Raw genomic sequence first — 25,774 nt, forward strand, 5'->3', positions numbered from 1 at the left:
CACCCCTTGTGACGCCCTTGCAGATCAATGGCTGGATGGAGAGATGGATGGATGGATGGATAAGAGGATGGATGGATGCAACAGAGCGGGTAGGAGGAGAGCTTGCATCCGTCTCCTGCCTGCCCACTGATGGATCTACGGGAGGGAGAATGACCCCCCCTCATCTCCCTCTCTCTCTCTCTCTCTCTCTCTCCCTCTCTCATCCTCTGGCTCGCTCACCCCCACTTCTTCCTGTTTTTCCTCTCTTTCCAAATTTCAGCATTAACCTTCACATTGCAGTTACGGTCCCACGTGTGTCAGATTGCCAGGTGGGGAGTGTCAACCAACCCGCCCTTCTGGAATTTGAAAAATATCCCGTGATGATAACTTCATGTTTCCAAAATTCAGAAAAAAAAACCCATCATATTCACTCACTGATTTTATGTGCTACGTTCCTCCAAATTTGAAGAGCGATTAAAACCAACTGTGAGTTTTGTCTGAATGCATTTTATAGGCTATTGTAGTCATATGGGTGGAACGAAAGAGGACCCTGTATTCATCTTTACTCCGTTCTATATGTGAATTTGTGTGAATGTCTGTGTTACTTTTATTATTATTAATTATTGTTTTATAGTATTTCACAAGGCGATCAACTCTGTTACCGAACAAAACCCCCACAAACAGCTGTGAAGCGAAACGCTGCCTTCTCTCTAACTGTGAGATTACTATACCCTCATCATCTGCTGACGTCGAAGGCAATTTGGCTGCTACGTGAACCGGACGTGCTACCGAACGCGCAGCGCGGGGCCCTTTCATTGGGGAACGAGGCTGACGTGCCCCTCTGCGTCATCGCGTACTTCAGCGAAACAACCCCGCGGCCACGGGTCACGTCGTCTGGTGTGGGAGCGACGCGAGGGTCGGCGGGCGTGTCGGGCAGACGCACAGTTCATTTTTTTCCGGTAAGATGAGGGTTTTTGTTTTGCTAGAACCGCGTTATATAAGTTCCCGGTCTCTCAGTCAGCGGCTGAAACTGTTAAAAGATGGTAGCACTTCTCAGAGCTAATGGAATATGCTTAGTGGTAGCCTACGCCTGTGCTAAGTTTTCTACTTAGTTAACGACTGTATATCCCAGTAGCTACGGCAGCACTACCAGTTCATTATCAAATGTAACGGAATGTTACTCTGCAAATGGTGCCTGGACTTTACTTGGGTATTTTCCTGCCACTACCTGCTCCTACTCCGCTACAGTTTAGATTAGAGGGAAATACTGTACTTTTTTTTCCAGCACTGCATTTATCTGAAGGCTTTCAGTGGTGTAGTGAGAACTTTAACCCTAAGACAAAGTAGCGATACCACAGTGTAGAAATACTCTGATACAAGTAAAAGTCCTGCATTCTGAAGCACAAAAGTACTACTATCAAACTGTACTTGAAGTATCAAAAGCAAAAGTACTCATTATGCAGATAATCCAATATTATTTCAGAATAATATTAGTTTAACGTTACAGCTGGTAAAGCTGGAGCTAATTTTAATTACTTTATATAGTCCTGGGTAGCTTTTTAAATTTGCTCACAGGGATCAATAACGTTTTACCCTAATCTGTAATAATCCATCATAATTTATTTTTTTGATTATATTTTGTATTATTAATCTGCATCTGCAAAGTAACTGTAATTCAAGTTATCAAATAAATGTAGTGGAATAAAAAGTACAATATTTGCCTCTGAAATATAGTGCAATAGAAGTATGAAGTACCAGACAATGGAAATACTCAAATTTTTCAAGTAAGCTTCAGTTAGTGGTTACTCTACATATAGAGGTTTTTGCATACAAAACACACAAAGCTCTAAATATGATGTTTTGTTGTAATTTAAATGACCCAACAGTATATGCAAGTACAGTTGAAACCATTAGTCAGTTGGCAGAAACTTGTGCGGCAACTATTTTGATAATACTCAAAAGTCATTTTTTAAGCAAAACACCTTCATTGTTCCAGCGTCTTAAATGTGAGGATTGGCTGCTATTCTTTTAATAATTTGGTAATTGGTCCCCTAAGTTGTTGCTTTGGGCTCTGGGGAATTGTAATGGGCATTTATTGAATTTTCTACAAACCAAACAATCAGTTAATTAATCCAGACAATAATCAATGGATTAATCCATAATGAAAATAAACGTTAGTTGCAGCTCTGCAATGATCAAATTTACCTAAACTATAACAAAATACAACAGTAAAACCCTGTTTTTATATTAAGGCATATGTATAAATAATCAAATGATATACTATACTGTATAATAACATAACATTCAACGGGGGCAATTTTCTGCACTGAGTTCTTACTGTAATACTTTAAATACATTTTTCTGATAATACTTACATGCTTTTATATTTTCAATGCAGAATTTTAGTTATAGTGGAGTATTTTTACAGTGTGGCATTAGTACTTTTACTACTGGTAACATTACATGAGCACTGATCTTATTTCTAAATATTTCTATGGTTAAGATGTTCACACGTATAAGATTTGTTGACCATGGAGACAAGTTTATTCCAACAGTTACAAAGGGAGTTTTCTTCTTCTTTAATCCAGTTCAGGTGAGGAACTTCCTTTGGGTGTCTGAAAATCTACAGACAGGATGATCTACATCATAATGGGAGTCTCAGGCTGTGGAAAGTAGGTATACTGTCTATCTGTATATCGGTTTATTTAGGACATTAGAAGCACATCAAAAGTATGTATCAAGAGTATAACCAACATATAGAAACATAAATGCTTTGGAGGAAATAAATAAGTTATCTGTTTACATTTGTGATGAGTAGGTGGCAGTTAATCAAATATTAATGTCCCCTTACATAACTGGTTACAGTACACTGGTATCTGTTACAAAGCCAGTTAAGAAGCTGCAGCACAGACCTGTAAGGGATGTTACTTAACACCAAAATACTATAGCAGGGCAGCAACTAACAGTTAGTTTCATTATCTAAAATTTTTTTCGATTTATTTCCCGTTAAATCAGTTAAATATTTAATCTTAAAATGCCTGAATCATCATAATTTCAATTCAGACAAAGATAACCCAAAGATATTCAATTTAATATCACATAAGAAGTAAATGAAGAAAATCACCTCAAGTGAGAAGGTGGCACTAGGTAATGATGAGGATTTTCAGTTGAAAAAATGACTCAAAGAATTAATTGTGCAGTAAAATATTTGCTCGAATGAATCGACTAGTCATTTTAGCTTTAAACTATAGCATTTCTATGATAGCACAGGCTTTGGCTTTAAGCAGTAGAGGTGTCAGATTAAAGTTTTTATGTAACTTTAAAAAAAATTGTTTCACTGTATCAGTTCTGTCTTGTTCTTTTTCTTATACAGAAGCAGCTTAGGGGCTTTTCTTTCAGAAAAGGTAAGTGAATCCAGCCCCTCTCTACACATACACACAAATACTCCCTCCATGCATGTGCACACACACTACTTGATACTCACCTGTATGTGTGTTTCCATTCGTCAGCTGGGCTGGCCCATGCACGAAGGGGATAACTTCCACCCACAGGGGAACGTTGAGAAGATGGCTCGGGGTGAACCGCTCACAGACAAGGTCAGCCTAGGTGTGTTTGTCCCTGGATTGCTACACTGCTTGTCAGTAGTCATGAGTGAGTCACTCTCTCAGCCATAGAAAACTCAACAAGTAGCTGAAGAGAACTTCACTAGAGCGGAGCGAGCAGACGGTGCAAGCAGCAGGGAGGGAAACTGAGCTATTCCTAACAGCCTACAGTCCTAAAATTCAGTTGAGTCCTTTATTTTTATTTGTTCAATATTTGTCTTTTTCCTGTCCATGCTGACTTTCAAAATAAAGGGAGACCTCCAAACAATTGACTGGCTGTCCCCCAAAAGATGAGTATACAAGCTAACAGACAGAGCAACCGCAGCCAACACTTGGCAGCCGTACGCTGGTAGCGGTGTTTGGAGTCTGATGATAACCTCCCACTCAGAAATCCGCTCTGAGCGGCGGGGAGAGTTACCCCGGGACCTGCTGTGTTCAGTGCTTTGTCATATTTTAAAAATACTCAACAGTTGGCAGTTTGAGAATAAATGATGAAGTGAAGCAGAAATGTAAATTCGGGATTACTGTCAGGCTTTGGCAGAAATGTGTCTTTCATGCCAGCATCAGAGTTGGCAGGTTGAGGTTGGCATAACCAAACAGAACACGAGTGTGCTCAGAAGCCTGGATGTAAGGGACTGTGATTCCTCTCATTTGAGTTCAGCTCTTCATGTTAAAGGCCTTGAAAGACTCCAGTTCAGTTGTAACCAAATTAGGACTGATTCTATTTGTCATTGCAGAGTAATCAAAGACGTGTTTGTGCTGCCATATCTGTCTGCCTGATCTCCGTTTGATTCCCCGATTGGTTCTTTAAAAGACTCTTTGAGTTAAGTCCTTTAAAGAGAAATTATTGGCAACTTGGAATAAGCAGACCCACTATAAACACTTCTCCACAGCTGCTGCATTGTGCTCACTGCAGCTATGCGTGTAGTTATTTTTTTTACATTTTACATACATTTTTCAGATATGTTTTTCTGACTGTAGTATTTTCAGAAGAGCTACTTGTCTACGTAGGTTTGAGAATAACCTTCAGTCATACGACACGGTCTGGCTTCACCATTGCGGGCTCAGATCACCCTCTGATGCTCTGCAGCGCACAGCTCGCCTCTCTGACATCCAATGATAAGCTGAAACCAGGAGTGTATGTGATTGGATTCACCTACCCACTTGTATTAAAGGGCAAAGCCAGAATCTGTGTTCCTGCTAGTTACCCTGAAAGTGAGACAGTGTCATTTCTTGTTGTCGTGGAGCAAGAGAAGCTTCCCCTAAGATTTATTTTCGTTTGTAAGTTAATTTACCTTTTGGGGGAGATTCAAGGTTGCATTATTTCTCAAGCAAAAGTCAAAAAGATTTACAACAGCTCGATTTTTTTATTTTTTATTTTTTTTTATTATTTTTTTTTATTTTAAATCATTTTTTGGGGCATTTATTTGAATGCCTTTATTGGACAGTAAACCATAGACCATAGCAGACCATAAATGGAGAATGACATGCAACTAATGTCCTCAGCTTGATGCAAACTGGAGACGTGCTTTTCGCTATAACCATCATGTAATATCTCTCAGAAATGAAATATGTATGCTACAATCTTATAACATGCTGTTTACAACAAAATATATCCAGTCATTATGTTGCTGTTTGTCTCTTCAGGACAGATTGCCTTGGCTTCTCAAATTACATGATGTCATTCAGAGGTAAGAATAATCATAGCACACGTACACATACATACTGTGTATATACAGACAGATTATTACGCGCGCACACCATCACTCGGAAAACACAAGATCGTTTTTAATGACGGAAATGGAGAAGATAATGGGTTTTGAGAGTGAGAGGGAGCTGAAGAGCGGAGCAACAAAGTAAGGATAGGCAGGCGTGAAATTGTCGAAAAAGATCAAGAATATCAAAGATGGTTTTGGAAATTGAGATGAAAACCAGAGAGCGAGGGAAGGGAGTTTGGGAGGGTAAAGACAGAGTGTAGAGAAGACGCGAGGGAGAAGTGAAAAGTATGCCATCTCTTTCTTAAAACGTATGCGGCAACATCAAAGCCTATTTTTCCTTAATTCTTCCACTCAGACACACTTATTTTTCTCTGTCTGTTCACCCTTGTATCCTTCTTTTTTTTTTTCCACCTCCTTCTTCTCATAAGCTGTTTGTGACCAGAGTTCACTTTATGTTTGTTTAGTTTGTTTCCCCAGTGTTTAATTTTTCAACCTTTTTTCTTGTTATCCATACATTTCAGTGATCAGTCCTGCCCTCACTAACTTCCTGTATGTGTGTTTCTATCCACCCCAGAGAAAGGTGTTCAGGCTCCAATGCTTTTGTGGCATGCTCTGCCCTGACGCGACTCTACAGACAGGTCCTGCTCTATGGCTCCCAAGCCCTCGCTCTCTCTTCCAGTCCAGACCAAGAAATCCTGCCTCCCATCGCTCCTGATGTGTTTTTTGTCTTCCTACACGGTGACTACGATCTCATATACCAGAGGATGACGTCCCGGAGGGGACATTACATGAAAGCAGACCTGCTGCGTTCCCAGTTTGATGTTTTAGAGCCTCCACTGGATGAGGAGAATGTGTTGTCACTGGACATCAGGAGGAGCATTACCGATATGGCCATGGAGGTCGAAAGGCACATTATCAGCCTCAAGTCGTCACCAGTGATACCGTGACCACCAAAGCAGACTGAAAAGAGAGGCCATCATCATCATGCTTTCAGGTATTATCAGTTTTTAGGGATGGCAGCGTTGGTTTGAAAGTCCAACACTTTGGTCCAGACTGAAATATCTCAACACCTACTGGATGGATTTCCATGAAATTTTGTACAGACAGTCATGGCACCCATAAGATGAAAGCTACTGACTAAGGTGATTCCATAGGTCAAAGATTTCACTTATTCAGTGAAATATCCCCACATCTTTCAGTAGAATATCCCTAAAATCTTAAATGAATAAGGTTATAAAATAACCTGTCAGGGAACAAGAGCATCAGCAGGCTACTGAACATAAGCCGAAACAGAGCTGCAGCAGCGGTTAGGAGGTACAGGAAGAGCCTGTACTACCAGTAACGGAGGGCATAGTATTAAACATCTATTTCATGTTTATGGCCAAATACATGCAAACCGATGGCATTCCCATAATGCTCAGCTGTACTTTGTGTTTAGTGCTAATCAAACGTTAGGATGCTAACACACTAAGCTAAGATGATTAGCATCAACGTGATAGCACTGTCATTGTTAGCAGGTAAATGTTCACATTTAGCTCAAAGCACGGCTGGGCACGACTGTGGACTGCAAATCCTGTCATGATCCAAAGTTCGTGTCTCGTCCATGTCTTAGTGAAGGTGAGAAGTAAATCGCTGTCACAGTTGTGGTGCTGGATCACAGAGCGGCTTGCACCGCAGTGGGAATTTTGGTTTTGATCTACTCATTAGCGCGGCAGTAGAGGATGAAGTACATAACTGTGAGATCTTGTGGTGCATCTGTGATTCTGAAAACAACTCGTTAGCTGAAAACATTGCAAACACAGTCTTAAGTGCCATTTCCAGTATATGCAGCAGAGTGTTTGACCAAAAAGGTTTTTTGGTTGTTTGTTTTTTGTTGTTGTTTGTCGTTGTTTGTTTTTTGTGAATGAGATAAGAACCTCCAAGAAATGCAACAAAGAAAAAGGCAAGATGTTCACGTGCATTTTGAGAGTGTGGATATTAGCTCTTTATGAACGTATGAAGAGGACTGGAAGTCTTTGCACTGTGAAGATTCAACGTTTTCACAGTAATTTTGTTGTGGAATATCATTTGTCTGTTTGACTGCACACTGGACAAGTTACGAAGGACAAATGCCTTGGGAACATTTTTAATCCAAAATGATATGCAAATACTTTTTAAAAGAAAATTAACCTGACTGTGCAAAAAATGTATAGAGGTCTTTACTGATTAAATCAGTTTGTGTCTATTTTGTTACGTCTGAAAGTGACAGGCAACATTTACATTGGAAATTTCTTTTTGGCTTTGTAGTCACTGTGTTGGGTTGATCCACAATTGCACTGGTACAGTTTAATGAAATAAAAATGAACCGATGATGACTTTTGTTGAACATTTTATACCTCAAGTTTTGGAATCCTGTGTTGAATATTTTATTTTGACATTGTATTTAAAGGTTTGCATCATGTGCCCACAAAACGGAGAACTAAAGCTGCAACTAATAATTTCCATTAATGATTAATCTGCCAGTTACTTTCTTGATTTATTGATGAATTGTTTGATCTGTAAAATATCAAGAGAATGATGAAAAATGTCAATCACAGTTTCCTAAAGCCCAAGGTGGCATCTTCCCATTGGTCGATCCTTTTTTTTTTTTTTTTTTGGTTTTGTCTGACCAACAGACCATAGCCAACCCACAGATATTCAGTTCAATCACATGCAGCATGAAAAGCGGCAAATCTTCACAATACAGTGAATGCAGTGAAATAAGCTGGAACTAGGGAATGTTATCTCATTTTTGCTTGAAAAGTTGCATCACTTTGAAAGAAGTTGATGATTCATTTTTATATAGAGTGACAGATTGTTCAACTAATCACTTCAGATTGAAAGAAAATAAAGTTTTTTTTCATAATCCCTGTGAAGTTACCTAATAAGTTTGTATAACTTTGTTGCAGTTTGGTTAAGAGTGAACAGCAGAGTCCTGTGGAAGCACACGTTTCAGCCACCACCTGTATCGATTTACCACTTCTGCTTCACCAAAAACTCACCTTGGCATTTACATGACTTTGTGTGATCTTTTACGTTTTACCTTCTGCATTGCAGGTTTCTCACCTCTTCCTAAATAGATGTTTAAAAAGTTTTGCTGCTCTGCTGGTGTTCCTGACAACTTTGCCTCACTAAATGGATTACTTTAGTAGCAAGCAACCGCTTTTAATGCTATTCAATCTGTCAAACCACCTTTCATGCTCTGACATCAAATGCCAAATGCACCAACAAATCTGAAAGTACAATCTTCACACTGAAGACGATGAAGTAAAACGATTAAAGTGATTTAGATTGAACACCTTACTGCTCCATGTCGCTCTGAGGCGGCTTTAGCAATAGGTTCTTACCAGATAAAAGGTCAGATCAGGTCAAGCGGCTTTGTCATCCCTGTTTCCTGATCTGTAAGCATCTTCAGAAAAACACAAAAACACACAGGTGACCATGAGCACAAGTTCCCACACTTTCTCAGACACACACAGACACACCTCTACTCAGCACTGTAGAGCTGTTTTTGTGGTGCGACTCATCTTAAAAACTCAACCCAAATATTTTAGGAGCTTCTAATCCAGAAAAAAAAAAAAAAACCCTTGGCTACTCTCATATCTCACACATCCAGACAAACCGGCGCGCACAAACACACACACTACTGGAGATTAAAACCCCCTCCGTCTCGCAGCAACAGACAAACGCACAGAAGTTGTCAGGTGGATCATTTACACACATATCTGATGTCGTAATATGTGTCTTGTGTGTCAGTTAATACACCAGGTCTCAGAGTGAGGACACAAAAAGCAGGAATGGAAAAACAGTCAGCAACCCCCACACAACCACACGTATCTTACTATTCACATTAGTAGCTGAAAATCACATCTAAATATGACTTTGTGCCGGTGTGGTGTTAGTTTCAATAAATGAATGACATAACAGTTTTGCTAGCTGGTACTGTATGTTAAGTGTAACTGCCCCCTAGTGTTTATAGTAGAAAATTCCAAGCTTAGATATTATGAAATACCGATTTAAAAAGACTGATTTCAATCATTAATTACTCATTTTGATGAGTAGAGGGTTTTCAGCAAAGGGGACGGTGAGTTATACCTATAATAATAGCAACATTATTGTATTGTAAATGACTATGTTTTTACCAATCAAAGAAGATGGCAGAACCAGTTTGTGTTTGACTTTGAACAATTTCTGAATTTCAGACTACTAGTTGAACAAAACAAGCAATATAAAGACATCACCTTGGGCTCTGGGAAGTTCTGATAGATATATTTCCTATTTTCTGACATTTTATGGGCTAAATGATTAATATATCAATTGTAAAAGAAAAAAATTCAATTTGATAATTGATAACGAAAATAATAATTTGCAGCAGCCCTAAAAAGCTGCTGGTGAAATTAACCGTACTGTTAACGCAATTGCAGAACAAATGTATGGCAACAAACAGTGCATACTGACATAATTGAGAGACAGCAGAATTGTGCTGAGAGACTCAGGCAGAGAAAGAAAAAGTGTAAGAGAGTAGCGTTCGGCATTTTTCACTGATTAAATCAGATCCACAAGTCAGCTAGATGAGTGACAGTATGTGGCTTAGTTGCATTACAAAATGCCCCACTCCAAATGCCACGCTACTCCTGTAACTTGGTGTATTTCCGCTAAACTGGAAAAAAGCTAAAGGTAAGAACATCGAATCCCAGGCATTGCTGGTCAGTGCAGTGGAAGATAGTTAGACACACACAGGGTGTCTAAGAACTGGCTCACCTATGCAAAGTAAATCATCATCATCATAAACGGTTTCGTCATTATTTTGTTTTCAATTCTAGATTCAAATCCATTTTTTTTCATGCCTGATAGAATTTTTTTCTCCTGTGAAAGTGTGTTGACAAGATGTGTGTGAATCCTCCAAGAGCTTCCAGGACATCTGATTGTATCTGGGTGTTAAAAAGCTTTCATTAGACCTTGTCCAGGTGGCAAGATGAAGAGAGGCCTGAGCTTCACAGTGTGTTCGCACAGAGATTAATAATACTTGACCTACCTCTGAATATTTATGCAGTTGCTACAAGTACCTGTACCTGTACCTGTACCTGTACTGACGTGCACCAGTGCATGACACCTACAGAGTGAAAAGGATTGTATTCTTTTGTTTCTGGCCTAACATTAACCCAAAGCGTTCACTCAGCGGGGACAAAAAGGAAGGTCAATGTATATGTTTTCTCTGTTCTCGTTTCATAAAAATCAAATAAAGTCAGTTTTTACCTGTATTTATATACCCCAAACCACCAATTTGCCTCAAATGGCTTCACAATCTGCTCAGCATGCGGCATCCACTGTCCTTAGACCTTCAATTCAGATGAGCAAAAACAAGTGTAGACCATACTTCAGTGAGGGAGACTTTTATGACAGGATGGAATGTACTTTACTACTGCCGACAGAGGTTAGTGTGCGAAGCTAAGGAATGAATATAAGTATGTCTTTTAAAGTACAGCAATATAAATATGGCTTGCATGTCTCTTGTGTTTGATTTTTGTAAAACACTTTGTAATTGCTGATAAAGATAAGTTTATTATTTTGTTTGAGTATACGTACTTATATGCAAATATCAGTACATGTGCATTCGTTTATGTATGTATATGTGCACAGATCAACGTCTGTGTGTGCGTGTGTGGGAGCGCGTGTGCGCGTGTGTGTCAGAGACTGAGTAGATGTTGTATAGCGGTGGTGAGGTCTCCTCCTGTGCTGATGAGGGCCTGGAGGTTTGCCTGTCTGTCTCTGAAGCCCATTGAGCTCAGGTGCTCCAGCTCCTCCTGGAACTCAGCCTCCTCGTGATGGACCTGACGCGACAAGAAAGGGGAGTTATTTGAAGATTTACCCGTTACAAAAACGTGATCGACAAGAATCAGCAGAGAGGTTTTGGGCCTCTGAGAGTGAAAATGTGCCATACAATTTGACAAAACTTCACGTGTGTCTATCCTAATTTGCCCTTCTGGAGATCATGCAGCCTATTTACTGCAACTGAATTTTGGCAAGAAATGCGTCCCCAGCATATTTGCTGTATTTTCTTATTTGACCACAATGAAACAAATGCATGTGGGAACCACAGATAAGAACAGTGACCTCTGCTCTAGTTAAGTGACAAACTTTAAAGAGTAACTCAACACTAGACTTTGGAAGGAGGAAAATTAGAGCTGCACTGGCCTCTATGGGTTGAAATGTATAAATCCCTTGTACCTTGACCAAACCAGACATCACAGATGGATGTGGCCAGATGTGGTGTAGGTTGTGGAAAAAGTGTGTTGTCACACCAGCTTTCAGTGCAAGGAGGACTAGCAGACTGGGTGCAGTTACTTTCTACGTAGGGTACTGTTTGTGTAAATACTTTTAAAAGGTTTGTACTTTGTACAGTTAGCACTGAACTATTGAACTATTGAACTATTCAATATTAGGGAAATGTTGCCTCATACACTTGCCTTTTGTGATAATAATAAGAAATCCCTGCTTTGAAGCGAAGTTTCCAGTGGGCTTTTGGCCTTAAAATGCTATTTATCGGATGTATTTCAAATTCGAGCGCCGTTCAAATGGCAGACAGAAGCAGACAGTTTATGGAAATACTGAGGTACCCCATTATTGGTGTTAGCCAGAGCCTGTAGCATCTGTTGTACAAACTGCTGCTGCTGCTGCTCTGTCACCGTGGCAACCTGAGGGCCATTTCCCGATTGGCTGTTCAGAACAGATTCAGATTGTAGCTCAGGGTCGACTTTAACATTGGCTCCACTGTTTCCAAGTCCAGCCCTGCAAGAAGATATGCAGCTTTACTCATGAAAGTATATTTAAAACGCAAGTCTTTTACCCAGAAACAAAACTACCAGAAAAAAAAAATCTCTTTCAGTTGAGGCATACTGTCTGTTTTGACTCACGCAGGTATGAGGACGGGAGCCTCTGCAGCCAGAGTCTGTAGGCCCTGCTGGATCTGTAGCAGAGCCTCCATGGCTTTGGGGTTCAACATGGCTAACAGCAGCTCTGGACTCTGCATCTACAAAGAATTGAAAATGAATAATGAAGATATTAATGATAAATACTGTGAGCAATGGAGTCTGCGCAGTAAACTCACCAGAGCAGATTACATCTCTGATAGCTGTATCTGAAAATATGATTATTCATGTGTAAAAACGCCCGTAAAACAGATGTTTTAAGGAGCAAATGCTGGTATCTGTTCAGGATGGAGTGTTGTTCAAGTAAAACGTCAATAATGAATGCATCAGAGTATTTTTATAATAAAATGTTTTCCAGTTGCAAGACGGCAGAGTAGCAGAGAGTAATAGTGAGGAGAGTAAAAAAAAAAAAACCTGTTGCAGGAAGAGAGGGAGCTGCTGTGTCATCTGCTCCTGCAGCTGAGGGTTCCCTGAGAACAAAGGGTGGCTCAGCAGCATCTGAAAGAGTCAGAAAGTGAGAGCAGTACGGGCTATAAGACCTGTCTGCGTGAGTAGAGATTATGGGGATATGTTAACAAGAAGTGGGGTGGTGGATTGTAGCCTAGTTCCAGACCTCTGAATAGCACCCACAGGATTTTTCAGCCATTCGGATGCTAATAAATAGCAAAACCTAAAACGTGACTAATGGTTCGGCAGCTGCCTGGTGAAAATAAGCGATCTAGTTGCCTGTCATGTGTTCTCTGTCATAAATCGTCTATGCGTCACCTGTGCAGCCAGGTCAGAGTTCTGACTGAGGCAGTTCAGAAGACTGTTGACGTACGGCCCACACAGCAGGCCTTCCATCAGACCTGGACTGGCCGTGATCTCCTCCAGCAGCGACTGCATGCCTGGGGCAGGACGGAGGAGGCGGCAGATACAAAATGAAGAAAAGCAGGGAGAAATGTGCATGTATATAGTTTAGCCTATTTAAATTCGATGATCTACTTTTTGGTTTGCTGGCAGAGTACCAACAAAGAAAGGGTAAAACTGAGAAATCCAGGGAAAGTATACGTTATGATTGTAGGTTTGCCAGATTGGTTTGATTACCCCACTATCCCATGGCACTTACTTAGGAGCATGAATTTCTACTTTTTCTCTTTGTGTAGTTAAAGCATGTGGATGTGTATTTTCTTGCCTGCAGTAATAGTGCTCTGGGGGTTTGGATCAGCTGTGGGCGTGGCAGTCAGCTCTCTGAGAGGATCTGTGGAGCGACTGGAGACGGGCGCTGTCTGGTTTCTTTCGCCTTTGGGTGGCTGTTGAATCCCAGACGAGGTGGTCACCGCTGGGGGTACTCCTGTCTGGATATAAAAGAGAGAGCAGAATTTAGACGACTCAAACAACAGGTTAAATACATGAATCTTAAAAGATCATTCAGGGAAACGTTATCTTCGGAATTGCTCCTGTGATAGTTTCAGATTATGTTCCTGTATTTTTACTTCAGTCTTCCGGTGGCCATCCGAGTCGCCGGTGATGGTTTCAGGGTTGTCCTGCTCGGGTTGCAAATTGTCTAATGCTCTGTCTTCAATACGCATCACGTCCGCTATCAGGTCAGGGTTTCTGATGAGCTCCAGCACCTGGAGACGGAGGCAAGAACCAGAAGACACTGAACATGAGGGTAGGAGAAATTAGTTAAGGAAGGAGCAACTATGAAAAATTTGCATTTTTCTTTTTAACTATTAATATCATACACCTATCGTAAATCCTAAAACATATTTAGAAAAGTGCATTTTTTCCCCTTTTTTTCTTGTTTTTAAAAAAATAAAAATTAAATTCACTTTATGGAAACTTGCATATTTATAGTCATTTCTCTCCGGTACCATTTTACTGTATAAATTCTGGAACGTCACAGTTATCAAAGTGATATAAGTAGTAACTTGGTACAGCTGTGCATTTTTGCACGTACACTGTATAATGCCAACCCTGACACCAACAACTTGCAACAAATTTGCACCAGAAAAAACACACCCTCACACCCCTTTTTATCCGAAACCACACCCACCTGTGTGATGATGTCTGTGTTGTTAAGCATGTCTCGCACCTCTGGGTTTGTCTCTACAAGCTGCTGGATTTGGGGATTGGACAGAATGAGCTGTCTGGTTATTTGGGGGCTGGAAGTGGAGAGGGTGCTCTGCACCAGGGGGCTGCCCAGGACAAGGCGCAGCATCTCCGGGTCAGCCAACAGCTGCTTCTCCATCTGGCGCTGGATTGCAGGGAAGAAGCCAGGCCCGCTGTTTGTTAGGCCAGCACTGTCCAGACCTTCCACTATGGGAACAAGATCGGATCAAAAGAACAGGAGTGTGTAACTTCACTGGAGTTGGATCTTATCACCCCACAGCAGCAAGATGAGCCAAGATGGAGAGGACAGGGAAAATGAAGACCGGAAACTACTGTAACTGGAACACGTATGAAATTCGGATGTGCGGTGTGCGAAAAGACAGAAAATAATTTGAGGTGAGGGGGGTTCCTGTGTGCTTTAGTTCTTACCCAGACAGAGGGGAGATGTGGGAGATGGTGTGATCTTATCATGATCAGGGTCAAGAACATCTGTGGGCTCTGACTGGACCGTCTCTGAAGCTGGATCACTGGTGGGCGCAGCAGATGAACGCTGAAGCCTGAGAAGCATGAGCTGAACCTGAATCTACGGTTCCCTTTTTGTTGTAAAAAAACAAAACAAAACTGTATATGCATGTACAGATCTGGTCGAAATTATTGGCACCCCTGAATTTTAGGTACAGAATATGGAGTATCCTCAGAAATAAATGCAAATGAACCAATTTTGTTTAGTCGGAATATTTAATAGAATGGCCAGAGTTACTGAACAACAAAAAAAAAAAAAAGCTTTCATATAGTTAAATAAAAAATACAGAAATAAAATGTGCGCTTGACACAATTATTGGTACCCCTTTGATGAATTTGAATTAGTTCCTCAAACAAAATTAAAAACAAATCAGACTCAACTGTGCTTAGTTTTCAGTGTTCGCATGACATGAATTAACCAATGGATGCTTGTTTTACTGCACACAAAGGGTTCTGTACTGTCCATATAGAGTTTTTGGGCACAAGTCCAATTTTATACATGATTATGGTGACGAACGTACACGCAAAGAGACTTTTACAAGTGCTGGAACAAAAAAATTTAAACTGAAGTAAGACGTCACACAAAAGATTTGCAAACTGATCACTTGCAACAAATTCAAAAGAAATAGACTGATGTCTAAACTGAGATCTAATTAATCAACAAGCAGCCACAAGACCAGGATGCAGGTCTGTATCTATGTAACAGTAGTAGTGCCAGATTTCATTTGTCAGTGACTCTACAGATTGAAAGGACGCTCCTGTTATTGATGGCTTTGGTCAAAAGCAGTCAGTTAACAAACACTGACCAAAATAGGGCACAGAAACACGTGATTGACAGTATGTATTAACAAGGCAGCCTACCCCTTTAAACTGACACTCCTCGTGAATTTTTCAGCACACACCCCACTGTTTCTGTGGTCGGCACAGATCCCACACTATTGCAAATAAACACGTAGCCCAGTTTATGAAGCTTTGGTGTGTCTGATGACCATGTGTGTGTGTGTGTGTGTGTACCTCCGGATCATGCAGAGGCTGACCGACTCGTTCTGCCCTTTAAGGTGACTCAGGATCTCTGACTCGCTGAGGACCCGGCCGGAGTGGATCAGCACCAGCTGCTCCGCCGAGGCTCCCAGGCGCTCCGACAGACCCCATTTCAGCTGTGCCCGCAGAGATGAGACACAATGAACACACAGCGGCACTAAAAGCTCGATTTCGGCAGGTTTTAATCAGAATGCTGAGTTTCTGGCCTGGGAACAATCTGCTGAAGTCACTGCTCATCAAATTCATTGTCAACCCACTTTCCTCGCACAAAGCTGCCAGGAACAGGGGTTTCAGGCCCGGTGGGCGTTTTTGGTCTCCTGACCTGTCTGACGGTGCAGTCTCCCCTGACGGTGAACTCCCTGCTCTCCGTGAGACTTTTGACGGCAACGTGGATCATTTCAGTCCTCGGACCTTCACCCGGTGCTACAGAGCCTGACATCTCAGTCCTGTCCGGGCTGGCGATGGAGATGAGCGGACCTGGGCGAGCAGGAGGAGGAGGAAGAGGAGGAGGAGGAGGGGGGGGGGGAGGAGGAGCATCCCAGTCCCGGAGCCGGAGGTGCGTGTCTGTCCCGATGACTCGGCAGAAAGTTGTGTGGACGTGTGCCAGCTCTGACCCGGTGACGGAGCGGGAGGGTGCACATACAAACCGACACCTTACTGGTACGTATCGGGAAATCGGAACCTTGTTACCGGTTATGAGTTGCAGCTGCGAGCAGTTGGATTCGCTCGTGTCCATTGCTATGCAGCCGGATTCAATTTAAAGAAATAGTCGACCACGAAATTAATCAGCAGTTCTAAGACCACACCGGGTTATTTCACTTTCTGAAAAGGTCCTTCCAGATTAAAAGGAGACATCTTTAAAGCCTAAAATATAAATACATAAACATTACTGTCAGAAAGTCAAATAATGTTAGGTCTGTCCTCTCTGCGTTTCAGCTCAAAGCTCTTGTTACGTTATGCTACACTAATTGTGGGAGGCCAACTGTTAAATTATTAGTAGGCCGAAAGATGCTTTTCATAATGCAAAACACAGAAATGTTCTCAGTATTAACGAGGTGAGTATTAAGAGTCAGTCTCATCTTTTAAAACTCCTCTTAAAACATTTTACTGGTTTTTATTTTTGTTTGAATTGTCTTTTTGTTTTTAATTCTTTTTAATATTTATCTTACATTACTACACCTGGTTTTATCTGTTTTTATTATAAATTGTAATGTTTTTGTCATTTATTTTAATTTGCTGCCTTGTGTGAAGCACTTCATTAATTAGGTTTCTAAAAGTGCTCTATATCATCATCATCATCATCATCATTATCATCATCATCATCGTTTATATTTATTATTGTTTGTGGTTCCAGAAAGTTGTCGATGGCTGCACTATACCCATACAGAAATACAGCCTGGGCCTGTACAGTTGCATTTTGCATAATTAGACACAGGTTTTCTAAAATCCTCATTCAAGACAATAAACAAAAAAAAGGAAATGGGAGAATACGGTTCACTGAAAAAGTATTTTATTTACTTAACAGTGAGGAAAAAAAACAAAACAAAACCATAAATTTCACATCTGTCATTTTGGCATTAAAACCCACAAAAAGATCAGGCACACAGCCTTCAACAGTACTAGAGATGCAATGGCACTCTTGTGCCTGCAGAGGGAAGCACTGCGTCCCAAGCCACAATTTCAACACAAACTTTAAACTTCTTCGATCATTTTGAAAGGCTTCTTTAATTCTTGTTCAGTTGTGTAACACATCCTGGAGTGATTCTCTGTGTATGTAATTAAGGGGAGCATGCAGTAAATTCTGACATGGAGTTCAAGCTAAAAAAAAAAAATAATAAGGAAAGAGAACCCTGATTATGATCAGAAGTGTTTTGTCTTCATTTGTTCATTCGTTTGTTTAATTTTGCTCTTACGATCTTTTCCTTTTGGCACCTTCATAGATCCATCTCCGAGCCTTTTTTCCCTTTCTTGTTTCCCTGCCAACCAGAGAAGCAGAAAAAGTACTCAATTATTTATAAGTATGAGAAAGTATTTTACTGAAGCCTGTGTGTTTTTTATTGACCTAATTCAAGTTAAAAGGTCAATTAAAATACAAAGAGAAAAAAATATTAACACGGAAATAGGTCTCTGGGATTATGCATCATAACCCAATGTGGTTTATGATCCAAACAGATTGTTGGTGTGAGTATGCCACAAAAAATAAATAAATAAATAAAATCACATGAATTAAACTAAAGACAATGTTTTTAATTTTCCTGTGGTATTTTTAAAAAGTGAAAAAAGTTCAAATTTCCTGAACTTAACTGAGACTAAGCTTACGACTACTCCGACTCTCTTTTATCACAGTACTTACACCTGTCCTACTGGCTTCTGTTTCTCTGGTCCATACAAAGGGAGAGGAGGAACACGCAAGCAACCCATGTACACATGCACATGAACACAAGCTAACAAACAGGCAATCCCACCCGTCTCTCTAAGCAACAACTCCTGACAAGAGCGAATTAATACAGATGCAGCATTTGAATCGGAGTCAAATTCGTCCTTGTTACGGTGACAGTCCCCCACACTACTTAGAGGTAACCAAGAAAAATATGAGTGCGCAATTATTTGTACTCTCACCTGATGTTTCGGCTGTTCTGACTGCAGACCTTTGACTTTAGATCTTTCTTGTTCAAGGGCAGCGTGTAGTAATGTTACCTAAAAAAAAAAAAAACATTAAAATGCACGCAAATGTAAAAATAACTGATGCACTCACATTCCTCACTCACAATCTTCATCTCACTATAAACACACCTGTGATGACAGTTCTTCTTTGATATGTAGTAGCTCTTCTACCTGTAGAAGGATTTCTGCTTTATCTTTCACTGAAGGACAGAGATTAGAAGCATCATAACACATCAGAGATCACATTCATTCTTCATTATAAAAGGAGAGGAAAGAAAAGGAAAGAAGGAAAAAGAAAGAGGGCTATCTAGTGTGATTTTGCCAATGTTCAACTCACTCTCTCCCTGTTGGAGCATCTTAAGCAGCTGGGCATTTCTTGCTTTCACCTCTTTGTATTTCACCTGCAGAGTTGAGAAGAAGGAAGAAAAAAACCACAACTTTTTTTTGTTGTTTTTAAAGAGTTTATGGCTTTTGCCACAACAGAAAGGCAAGGAGAAGGAGGTGGGGCTACGGGTGTGGCTTAAGAAGTTTGTTTAGACATGTTGATGCATTTTCTTTCACTCTGGAAACTGGTCACTACTGGACTCCATTGTAACCAACAGGAATTCAAGCTGCCTGCAGCCTCCATGATTTAAGAGTGATGAAACTAAAAACTTTTAAGCCACATTTCAAGTCTCAAAGCAAATAATGCTACTCTTCAGATAGTTAAGAAGAAATTTCCAGTAAGCTGTCCATAGTCAGTCTACCCTGCAAAAACCGTGATGAATTCTTTGTTGCCACCTTATCTCTTCCCTCCTCACAAACTCCCATAGTCCCAAGTACTGATTTTTTTCTTTGAGGACTGCGGTGATTGTTCTGGTGTACTGTACTCTTCCTACAGCTGTGCTTGTAAAAATAAGCTGAAGTAAATCATCATCACCTGAAATCTTATTTTTCCTCAGCAGAGTGACTTTCAAACATAGCTCAAGCCATTGTTATCAATCAAAAATGACTTTGGCTTACAGTAGCAAATGCATACAACAATTCAAAAAATAGAAGAAAAATAGCAGACGTTTTATTCAAAAATATGAGCATAGTCGTATGCACACTGCACTGTAACTTGCTGTTGAAAGAAACTGGTCTACAGTCAGTTTAAAATATTTCAAGGAAGGAATGGTAAAATATGAAGCAGCCCCAGTAAGCCTGATAGATAAAGAGCTGCAGGCGACAGCTACATAAAGCAGTTAACAAAAGAGTCCCTATTCCACTACTGGCAAAATGGGTGAAATTATAATTTGTCAGAGAAATTATTAAATGACTGAGTAGCTGCTTGGGACTGCTGACCTCCCACTGTGAGACTGTCTTCTTTAGCTTAGCGATTTCCTGGTCTTTCTTCTCCAGCTCGTACTTGAGCTGCTCTGCCCGGGGATCCTAACAGGAATAAAAGGGGAACAAAGACCAAGTCAGGACAAAAATTATACTTCCCACTAACATACTTCACTTGGGTGACGTTGCATTTAATCAACACTCGAAAATTTGCACACACACTGATTTAAGGACAGAGCTTTGTTCACGTTAAAACCCGAGGCCTAATAAACGCAGACAGCTAGAGGAGTATTTTGTGGGACATGTTTGTTTGTGTCTTTCCGCTCACCGGTTCATGTTCTGTGGACGTGCTGACTTCTTGTCCCTGGCTGTTTGCGTACTGCTCACGTCTTTTCTCCCGTTGGATAATCCGACTGACGTCATCCTCCAGTTTATTAAAAAAACGCTCCTCTTGCCCGAGTCCTAGTGCCAGGTTAGCTGCTCTGGTGTCCTGGATGGGAATGTGGTCAGTGTTTCAACAGTAGTGTGCCACATCAACACATGGCATTCAGCCCCAAATAAAACTTTGTACATATTCTTTATGGGTGATTAGAATTGTTAGTGTACATTTATACGGTGCATGTTCTTGCTCACCTCTTTCTCTTGTTTCTTACTTGAATGTTCTGCAAAGAGACAAGTAAATTGATGTAACTATTATTTAAACAAATTTTTGTGAGAAGAGTACATGTAATATAGTTTTTTTTTCAGTCCTAAAGAGAGTAGAATTATAGGTTGTGTTGTGGGAACCTGTTGGGCTCCAGACTGGGGCACACAAGATCCTGGTTTAATAGCTTTTGAAAATTATGAACAAGTTTCTCTCACCTACACTGCCCTCAGCCTGGAAGTCCTGCAGTGAAACTGTCTTTTTGTCTTTTGCCTGCTGATTCTTCTTTTTGTCCTTCTTTCCTCCACCCTCTTTTCCTCCTCGTGACTTTGGCGAGGTTGTGATTGTGCTGTGCTGCTGAAAGAAAGCAGATCATTCAACTCAAGCTAAGGTTATAACTAAAAGGATGGTAGTTTATAATTACTATTTACTAAAAAGTACATTGAATAAGACTTTTAAATTAAAACTGAATTCAACTTCCATTTCATACTAGAAATAAATTCGATGGTATATAATACAATTTGAAATTATGTGTTTTCATCGTTTGGGCTCTACTGTTCACCTACTGTTCTTTGGGTGAACAGTGTACGACTTCCCTTGATGTCTGTGTATAAAAGGATTATTATTTCTTTATGGTTCATGTGATGTGAACAGAAAAACCCCCAAAATCAATTCAGCATTTTAACACCACAATCACTGTTTCATTTCAAATCTAATGAACTGGAGTAGACCCCAGAAAGAAAACTGTCGTAATACCTAAAAACGTACAAACTCCATCGTGCAAAAAGAGACATACACAGTTTAATATTGTAAACAATAAAATGTTTGTTTTTAGTGTTGTCGTTTTCTCTTTTCTTTAATTCCAAAGCAAATGAAACAGAAAATAAGGAGGGAGCTGAAAAGGTTTCTTGGCGTCATGCAGCCATTTTCTATTTTGAATGACCAGTGGCACCTCCGTAACTGCTCAGAGTGCCAGCATGAAGAAGGCACAAGATGATGCAATGCAGCATCTTTTATTGTAACTTTAATAATCTTTGCACATCTGAATGCATGACAGATAGATGTGCATGTCAGAGAGCGGTACAACTTCAGTAAAAGTGAAAAAACAGCAAGAAGTGCAATTGGGAAAGTGTAATATAGGAGTGATGATTTAGCAAATTCATAATGACTTCACTTTTACAAGGAACCCCTGCCATTTCATACCTGCCAAGAGTGGCATGAATGGTGCTCCAAATTAAGAGCTATGTAAGAGTGATACATTTCTCCAAATCTTTTAACTCTGACAGCCATATCCTCCCATTAATATGCTTTTCAAAAGGGGTATATTAGTGTGTGTATATGTAGGCAATGTACCTGTTTCTGTTGTTCATACTCCAATTTACTTAGAATCAAGGCTTTTTCCAAGTCTGCCTCATATAGTTCAGTGGTCATCTAAGGGGAGAGGAGGAAAACAGGTGAACAAGAACACAAACTTGGGAAACATATGCAGTAAGGTCTGTGTTTGAAATGCAGTTATATCTGGGAAAGACAATATACTACATTTCATGACTTGCTCTTTTCTGATCCGTGTAACAAACATCACCTGGTGCAACCTTACTCCCTCCAACAGGTTTTTAGTAAAGAACAGGAGAAGGCTCACATAATCTTGCACACGCTCCTGTATTGCTGACGTCTGAACAGCTCTAGCCAAAAGAGCTGGAAGAAAAGTTGCTTCCAAATGGAGATGTCAGTGGTGCTATGGTTATCCTCACTAGCTCGAATTTTTGTTATAGGAGTGGTTGTTCTCTCCTACCTGCTCATCCCTCTGCTTCCACTGCTGCCACCCCTCTGAAGGTATATTGTGGTCCCCTGATGCAGGGCTGAGAAGTTCGCTGGCTATTCCTGACAGTGTCACAGAGGGAGGCGGGGCAGAAGACTTCTGAGGAATCTTCCTGAAGGCCAGGTTACGTAACTGATAGAAAGAGAGATAAGACTTAATCCAAACACTGACTTAATATGAACATTATTGTTCTATAATGAACTATCACCATGTTCTGTTGTTAGCTTTAGAAGCCGTCAGCATGTGTGTGTATGAACAGTAGCAGTTTTGCGTCTTTAAGGTCCGTCTATTCACTAATGACGATTGAGCCATACCTCTCAGGACATCAGGTCTCGGTTTACTAACTGTATCCAGAATAGGATCTAGATCTAGGAAGGGCACCTTTTGTTACTTTGGTCTTCTTGTCTGGAACAAACTACCTGATGACCTGAGATCTTCACGACTGTGGCCACTTTCAAAAGCAAACTGAAAGCGAATCTTTTTTTCCAGTCTGTGACTGGGTTCCTCACTGACTCTGGATGGGCTAGTGGGTCTTCGCACATGCGTTTCAGTTGGGCTGCAACTTGCACTAAATTTCAGTGTTGATCAGTCCAACTCTGTTTTCTTAATTCATCAATGAATGATTTTATCAATAAGAGGTCAAAAAGTACTGAAATAATTCCCTTTACAAAATTTTCCCAGATTCCAGAATGACCTCTTCAAATATCTTGTTTTCCAGACCAACAGTCCAAAACTCAAAGATATTTAGATTACAATGATATTAAAACAAAGAAAAAGCAGCAAATCCTAACATTAGAGAAGATGAAATTTGAGAATATTTGACTACAGTTTCTGCAGGTTTCACCAAGTTCAATTTTAGACTTTAAGACCTTTTAAAAACCACATGGACTGCACATTAATGTCTGTTTCTTGGTCATACTAGCCAAAATATGAAAGTATGATGGAAAACTAGTAGTGACAATATCTCCTAGAATTATCATTATTTCACAATTTTCATTACTTCCCAACAATTTATAACAACAATTCCTAATGATATAATTAATTAAACTAAACATAGTGGACCGGGAAAAGGGCAGAAAATGGTTGTATGGATTAACCAATTAACCAACAATTCATTGTTTTTTGTTCATTTAACTTTTTTCACAAATCCCAACTTGCCTATTACGAGATACTAACTATACCAAACTATTAGTAGTAGCTACAACACTAGCTACAGTACTTAGCTGTAGTGACAGTGCTTTCAACATCTCCTGAAAGCCCACAATCACATACAGAAACGTTTTAAAACTAACATTACCGCCTACGACAGGCAACAGAAAATATGAAAAAACTTTTATAAATGAAAAATTTAGACTTATTAATACTTTCTAAGGCCTCTTTGTGGGGTAACTGAATTAACTGCTTTTTAAGACTGTTCAAGACCTGCAGAATCCCTGTTGACATTTTTGCTTTAAAAAAAAAAAAAGACTTTCACAATTAATCAACTATCACAATAACTTTTCTATCGATCAATTAATTGACCACCAGCTCTACATTTTAATATAAAGCACACTGTGTTTACTTGTTATGAAATGTGCCGTGTAAATAAAATTCCCTTGTCTTGGTGAGGGCCCATTTGATTATCTGACTGACAAAAACAACAACAACAACAACAACAACAACAACAAAACTCGGTAACATTCTCAGTTTCCCTGGTAACATTCTCAATTTGAATTAATGCCAACACCTGTACTGAACAGCTGAGGGGAAAAAAAAACCCCAAAAAACAAAGCTTGCCGGAGTGTGCCTGACATCACCCTATGCGGTTTCATTTCAAGTGGATTGAAACGGCAGCAGACGAGCACCATCATTGTTCATGCATGTCACAAAAGGGACGTCCTGTAATATGCAGCGTAATAACACAACTGTGTGCTTTGTGAAGCGGGGGTTCATGCGATGCTCCTGCCCTAACAGTCAGTCACCTCATTTGCCTCACTCTGCTGCTGTTCCTTCTTCTTCTTTTTCTTGTCTTTCTTCTTGTCGTTGCCCTGAGCCGCTTTGCCCCCGGCTGTTCCTGCCTTTCCTTGTCGGGGCTTCCCGGAGGAGTCCCGTCCGCTTTTGGTTGTAGTCTTCCCCGGCTCGGAGGTATCGGAGTCCGAATCCGAGTCTATCTGGAGCAGGGCGAAGCGGGAGGCGGTGGTGGGGACGGTGATCATTGCAGAAGATGCCATTACGAAAAGGAAACCAACTGGTGATAAAGATAGAGAACAAGTCAGCAAGGATAACTTGAAGCCGGCTAGCTTCTCGTAGCAACCTCTTTTCAAATTAAAAACACCTCCATATCTTGGCCAACGGCTTTATTTAAAGTAACAGATTGCATTGCTAGTATGTTTTATCAAAACAGACATAATGCTGTTAAATGTGAAGTGTTTTGAAGTGTACCGTTGCTAACGGTCTAGTGACCGACGCAGCTAGCATTACATAGCAGCAAGTTAACCTAGCTAACTATAAAAGGCTTAGCCGGTTTGGTTAGCTTCAAAACAAGTACAAAAGTAGAGATGAATTACAGTGAAAAACACAAACATGGGTTCACGTTGATTTTGTGTTTTTAATACACTGACTGACTTGTGCTGAAAAGGCAGTACTCACAAGAAAAGTTGCCAAAGAATACTTTCACCTGTTCGTGAGGGGACTGTCGCTTAACGGTGGTTTGCTACCAGCGATTGTCTGAGTACAGCAGCCCGGTGGTGCCAAAAAGGATAAAGGCTGGTAGTCTGATTAGTGTTGCCAGATTTGACTGACAGAAAGAAGCCCAATTATAGAGTCTAGAACCCGCCACACTGACAACACTGATTCCGATAGGTGATCTCCAATTCTCCTTTTAAGTGCCTGCTTTAAGACAGAAAAAATTAATAATGTTCTTGGGTTGTTGGTTATCCGATCTGTATTGTGTATATTGTATATTGTGAGCTGTGTGTACTGTTTTCTGAAAGAATCGATGGGTTTAAGGACTATTGTTTGCTCAGTTGTCATGTCTGTCATTAAAACTGGCCTACAGTGGTGGAAGAAGCATTAAGACCCATTGCTTAGGGTAAAAGTATCAATTTTTCCATGTAGAAATACTCCATTGCAAGTAATTTACCTTCATTCAAAATCCTACTTAAGAAAAAGTTCAGAAGTATTATTAGCAAAATGTACTTTAAGTATCAAAAGTAAAAATACACATTACATAGGAAAAGGCCCCTGTGACTGGAGCCCCTCCAAAGGGTCACAGGAAAAATCTGAGGGGTCATGAGATGATTAATGTGGTACAAAAAAAAGTTAGGCAACAAAAATTTGTCCCAAATCTTTGATTTTTGTAAAATATTGGATTGTTTTACAGCTAACAATCAAACAATTATTTAAATGAAACCGTCTGAGATGTGTAGAGGGGAAAGCACCCTTTGGCTGAATACTGACAT

The 25,774-nt window shown here is 40.2% G+C and overlaps 3 protein-coding genes across 9 annotated transcripts; 1 reads left to right on the forward strand and 2 right to left on the reverse strand.

The window, feature by feature from the left end:
* Window positions 1-858: 858 nt before the first annotated feature.
* Window positions 859-7,839, forward strand: LOC120804678 (probable gluconokinase). 3 transcript variants are annotated; one of them, XM_040154192.1, is made up of 6 exons: window positions 859-938; window positions 2,568-2,651; window positions 3,353-3,383; window positions 3,489-3,575; window positions 5,229-5,272; window positions 5,874-7,839. In XM_040154192.1, exons 2-6 carry the CDS (start codon window positions 2,614-2,616, stop codon window positions 6,244-6,246), a joined length of 573 nt encoding a protein of 190 aa, XP_040010126.1. In that variant the 5' UTR covers window positions 859-938; window positions 2,568-2,613; the 3' UTR covers window positions 6,247-7,839. The 3 variants fall into 3 exon arrangements, with proteins under 3 accessions (XP_040010126.1, XP_040010123.1, XP_040010125.1); XM_040154189.1 differs by having other exon boundaries at window positions 3,353-3,575; XM_040154191.1 differs by lacking the exon at window positions 859-938 and adding an exon at window positions 1,016-1,189 and having other exon boundaries at window positions 3,353-3,575.
* Window positions 7,840-10,678: 2,839 nt separating this feature from the next.
* Window positions 10,679-16,620, reverse strand: LOC120804808 (ubiquilin-1-like). Of its 2 annotated transcripts, none has more exons than XM_040154451.1 (11): window positions 16,226-16,620; window positions 15,877-16,019; window positions 14,770-14,897; window positions 14,324-14,547; window positions 13,722-13,859; window positions 13,421-13,583; window positions 13,012-13,133; window positions 12,661-12,744; window positions 12,232-12,347; window positions 11,935-12,106; window positions 10,679-11,148 (listed from the first exon to the last, which is right to left on the reverse strand). In XM_040154451.1, exons 1-11 carry the CDS (start codon window positions 16,340-16,342, stop codon window positions 11,005-11,007), a joined length of 1,551 nt encoding a protein of 516 aa, XP_040010385.1. In that variant the 5' UTR covers window positions 16,343-16,620; the 3' UTR covers window positions 10,679-11,004. The 2 variants fall into 2 exon arrangements, with proteins under 2 accessions (XP_040010385.1, XP_040010386.1); XM_040154452.1 differs by having other exon boundaries at window positions 10,680-11,148; window positions 14,285-14,547.
* A 791-nt stretch (window positions 16,621-17,411) lies between these two features.
* On the reverse strand, window positions 17,412-25,116 carry gkap1 (G kinase anchoring protein 1). 4 transcript variants are annotated; one of them, XM_040156428.1, is made up of 13 exons: window positions 24,991-25,116; window positions 24,296-24,561; window positions 22,308-22,466; window positions 21,869-21,946; window positions 20,734-20,872; window positions 20,506-20,534; window positions 20,201-20,362; window positions 19,891-19,977; window positions 18,905-18,968; window positions 18,697-18,767; window positions 18,523-18,600; window positions 17,817-17,879; window positions 17,412-17,721 (listed from the first exon to the last, which is right to left on the reverse strand). In XM_040156428.1, exons 2-12 carry the CDS (start codon window positions 24,542-24,544, stop codon window positions 17,838-17,840), a joined length of 1,158 nt encoding a protein of 385 aa, XP_040012362.1. In that variant the 5' UTR covers window positions 24,545-24,561; window positions 24,991-25,116; the 3' UTR covers window positions 17,412-17,721; window positions 17,817-17,837. The 4 variants fall into 4 exon arrangements, with proteins under 4 accessions (XP_040012362.1, XP_040012363.1, XP_040012360.1 ...); XM_040156429.1 differs by having other exon boundaries at window positions 17,708-17,879; window positions 20,734-20,869; XM_040156426.1 differs by having other exon boundaries at window positions 17,708-17,879.
* Window positions 25,117-25,774: the final 658 nt, after the last annotated feature.

Source organism: Xiphias gladius, chromosome 19, assembly GCF_016859285.1.
Source record: "Xiphias gladius isolate SHS-SW01 ecotype Sanya breed wild chromosome 19, ASM1685928v1, whole genome shotgun sequence".
NCBI classification, from domain to species: Eukaryota; Metazoa; Chordata; class Actinopteri; order Istiophoriformes; family Xiphiidae; genus Xiphias; species Xiphias gladius.

Bases quoted from the DNA above. Each gene is read 5' to 3' on its own strand.
- LOC120804678 (XM_040154189.1), top strand. From the start codon at position 2,614: ATGATCTACATCATAATGGGAGTCTCAGGCTGTGGAAA. The intron at 2,652-3,352 runs GTAGGTATACTG...TTTCTTATACAG, and splicing joins GGAGTCTCAGGCTGTGGAAA to AAGCAGCTTAGGGGCTTTTC. The intron at 5,273-5,873 runs GTAAGAATAATC...TATCCACCCCAG, and splicing joins TTACATGATGTCATTCAGAG to AGAAAGGTGTTCAGGCTCCA.
- LOC120804808 (XM_040154452.1), bottom strand. From the start codon at position 16,342: ATGTCAGGCTCTGTAGCACCGGGTGAAGGTCCGAGGACTGAAATGATC. The intron at 14,548-14,769 runs GTAAGAACTAAA...TTGTTCCCATAG, and splicing joins CACATCTCCCCTCTGTCTGG to TGGAAGGTCTGGACAGTGCT. The intron at 13,584-13,721 runs GTAAAAATACAG...TTTTATATCCAG, and splicing joins ATGGCCACCGGAAGACTGAA to ACAGGAGTACCCCCAGCGGT.
- gkap1 (XM_040156428.1), bottom strand. From the start codon at position 24,544: ATGGCATCTTCTGCAATGATCACCGTCCCCACCACCGCCTCCCGCTTC. The intron at 22,467-24,295 runs GTGACTGACTGT...TCTTTCTATCAG, and splicing joins AGCAGAGTGAGGCAAATGAG to TTACGTAACCTGGCCTTCAG. The intron at 18,768-18,904 runs GTGAGTTGAACA...TCTGTCCTTCAG, and splicing joins GATGCTCCAACAGGGAGAGA to TGAAAGATAAAGCAGAAATC.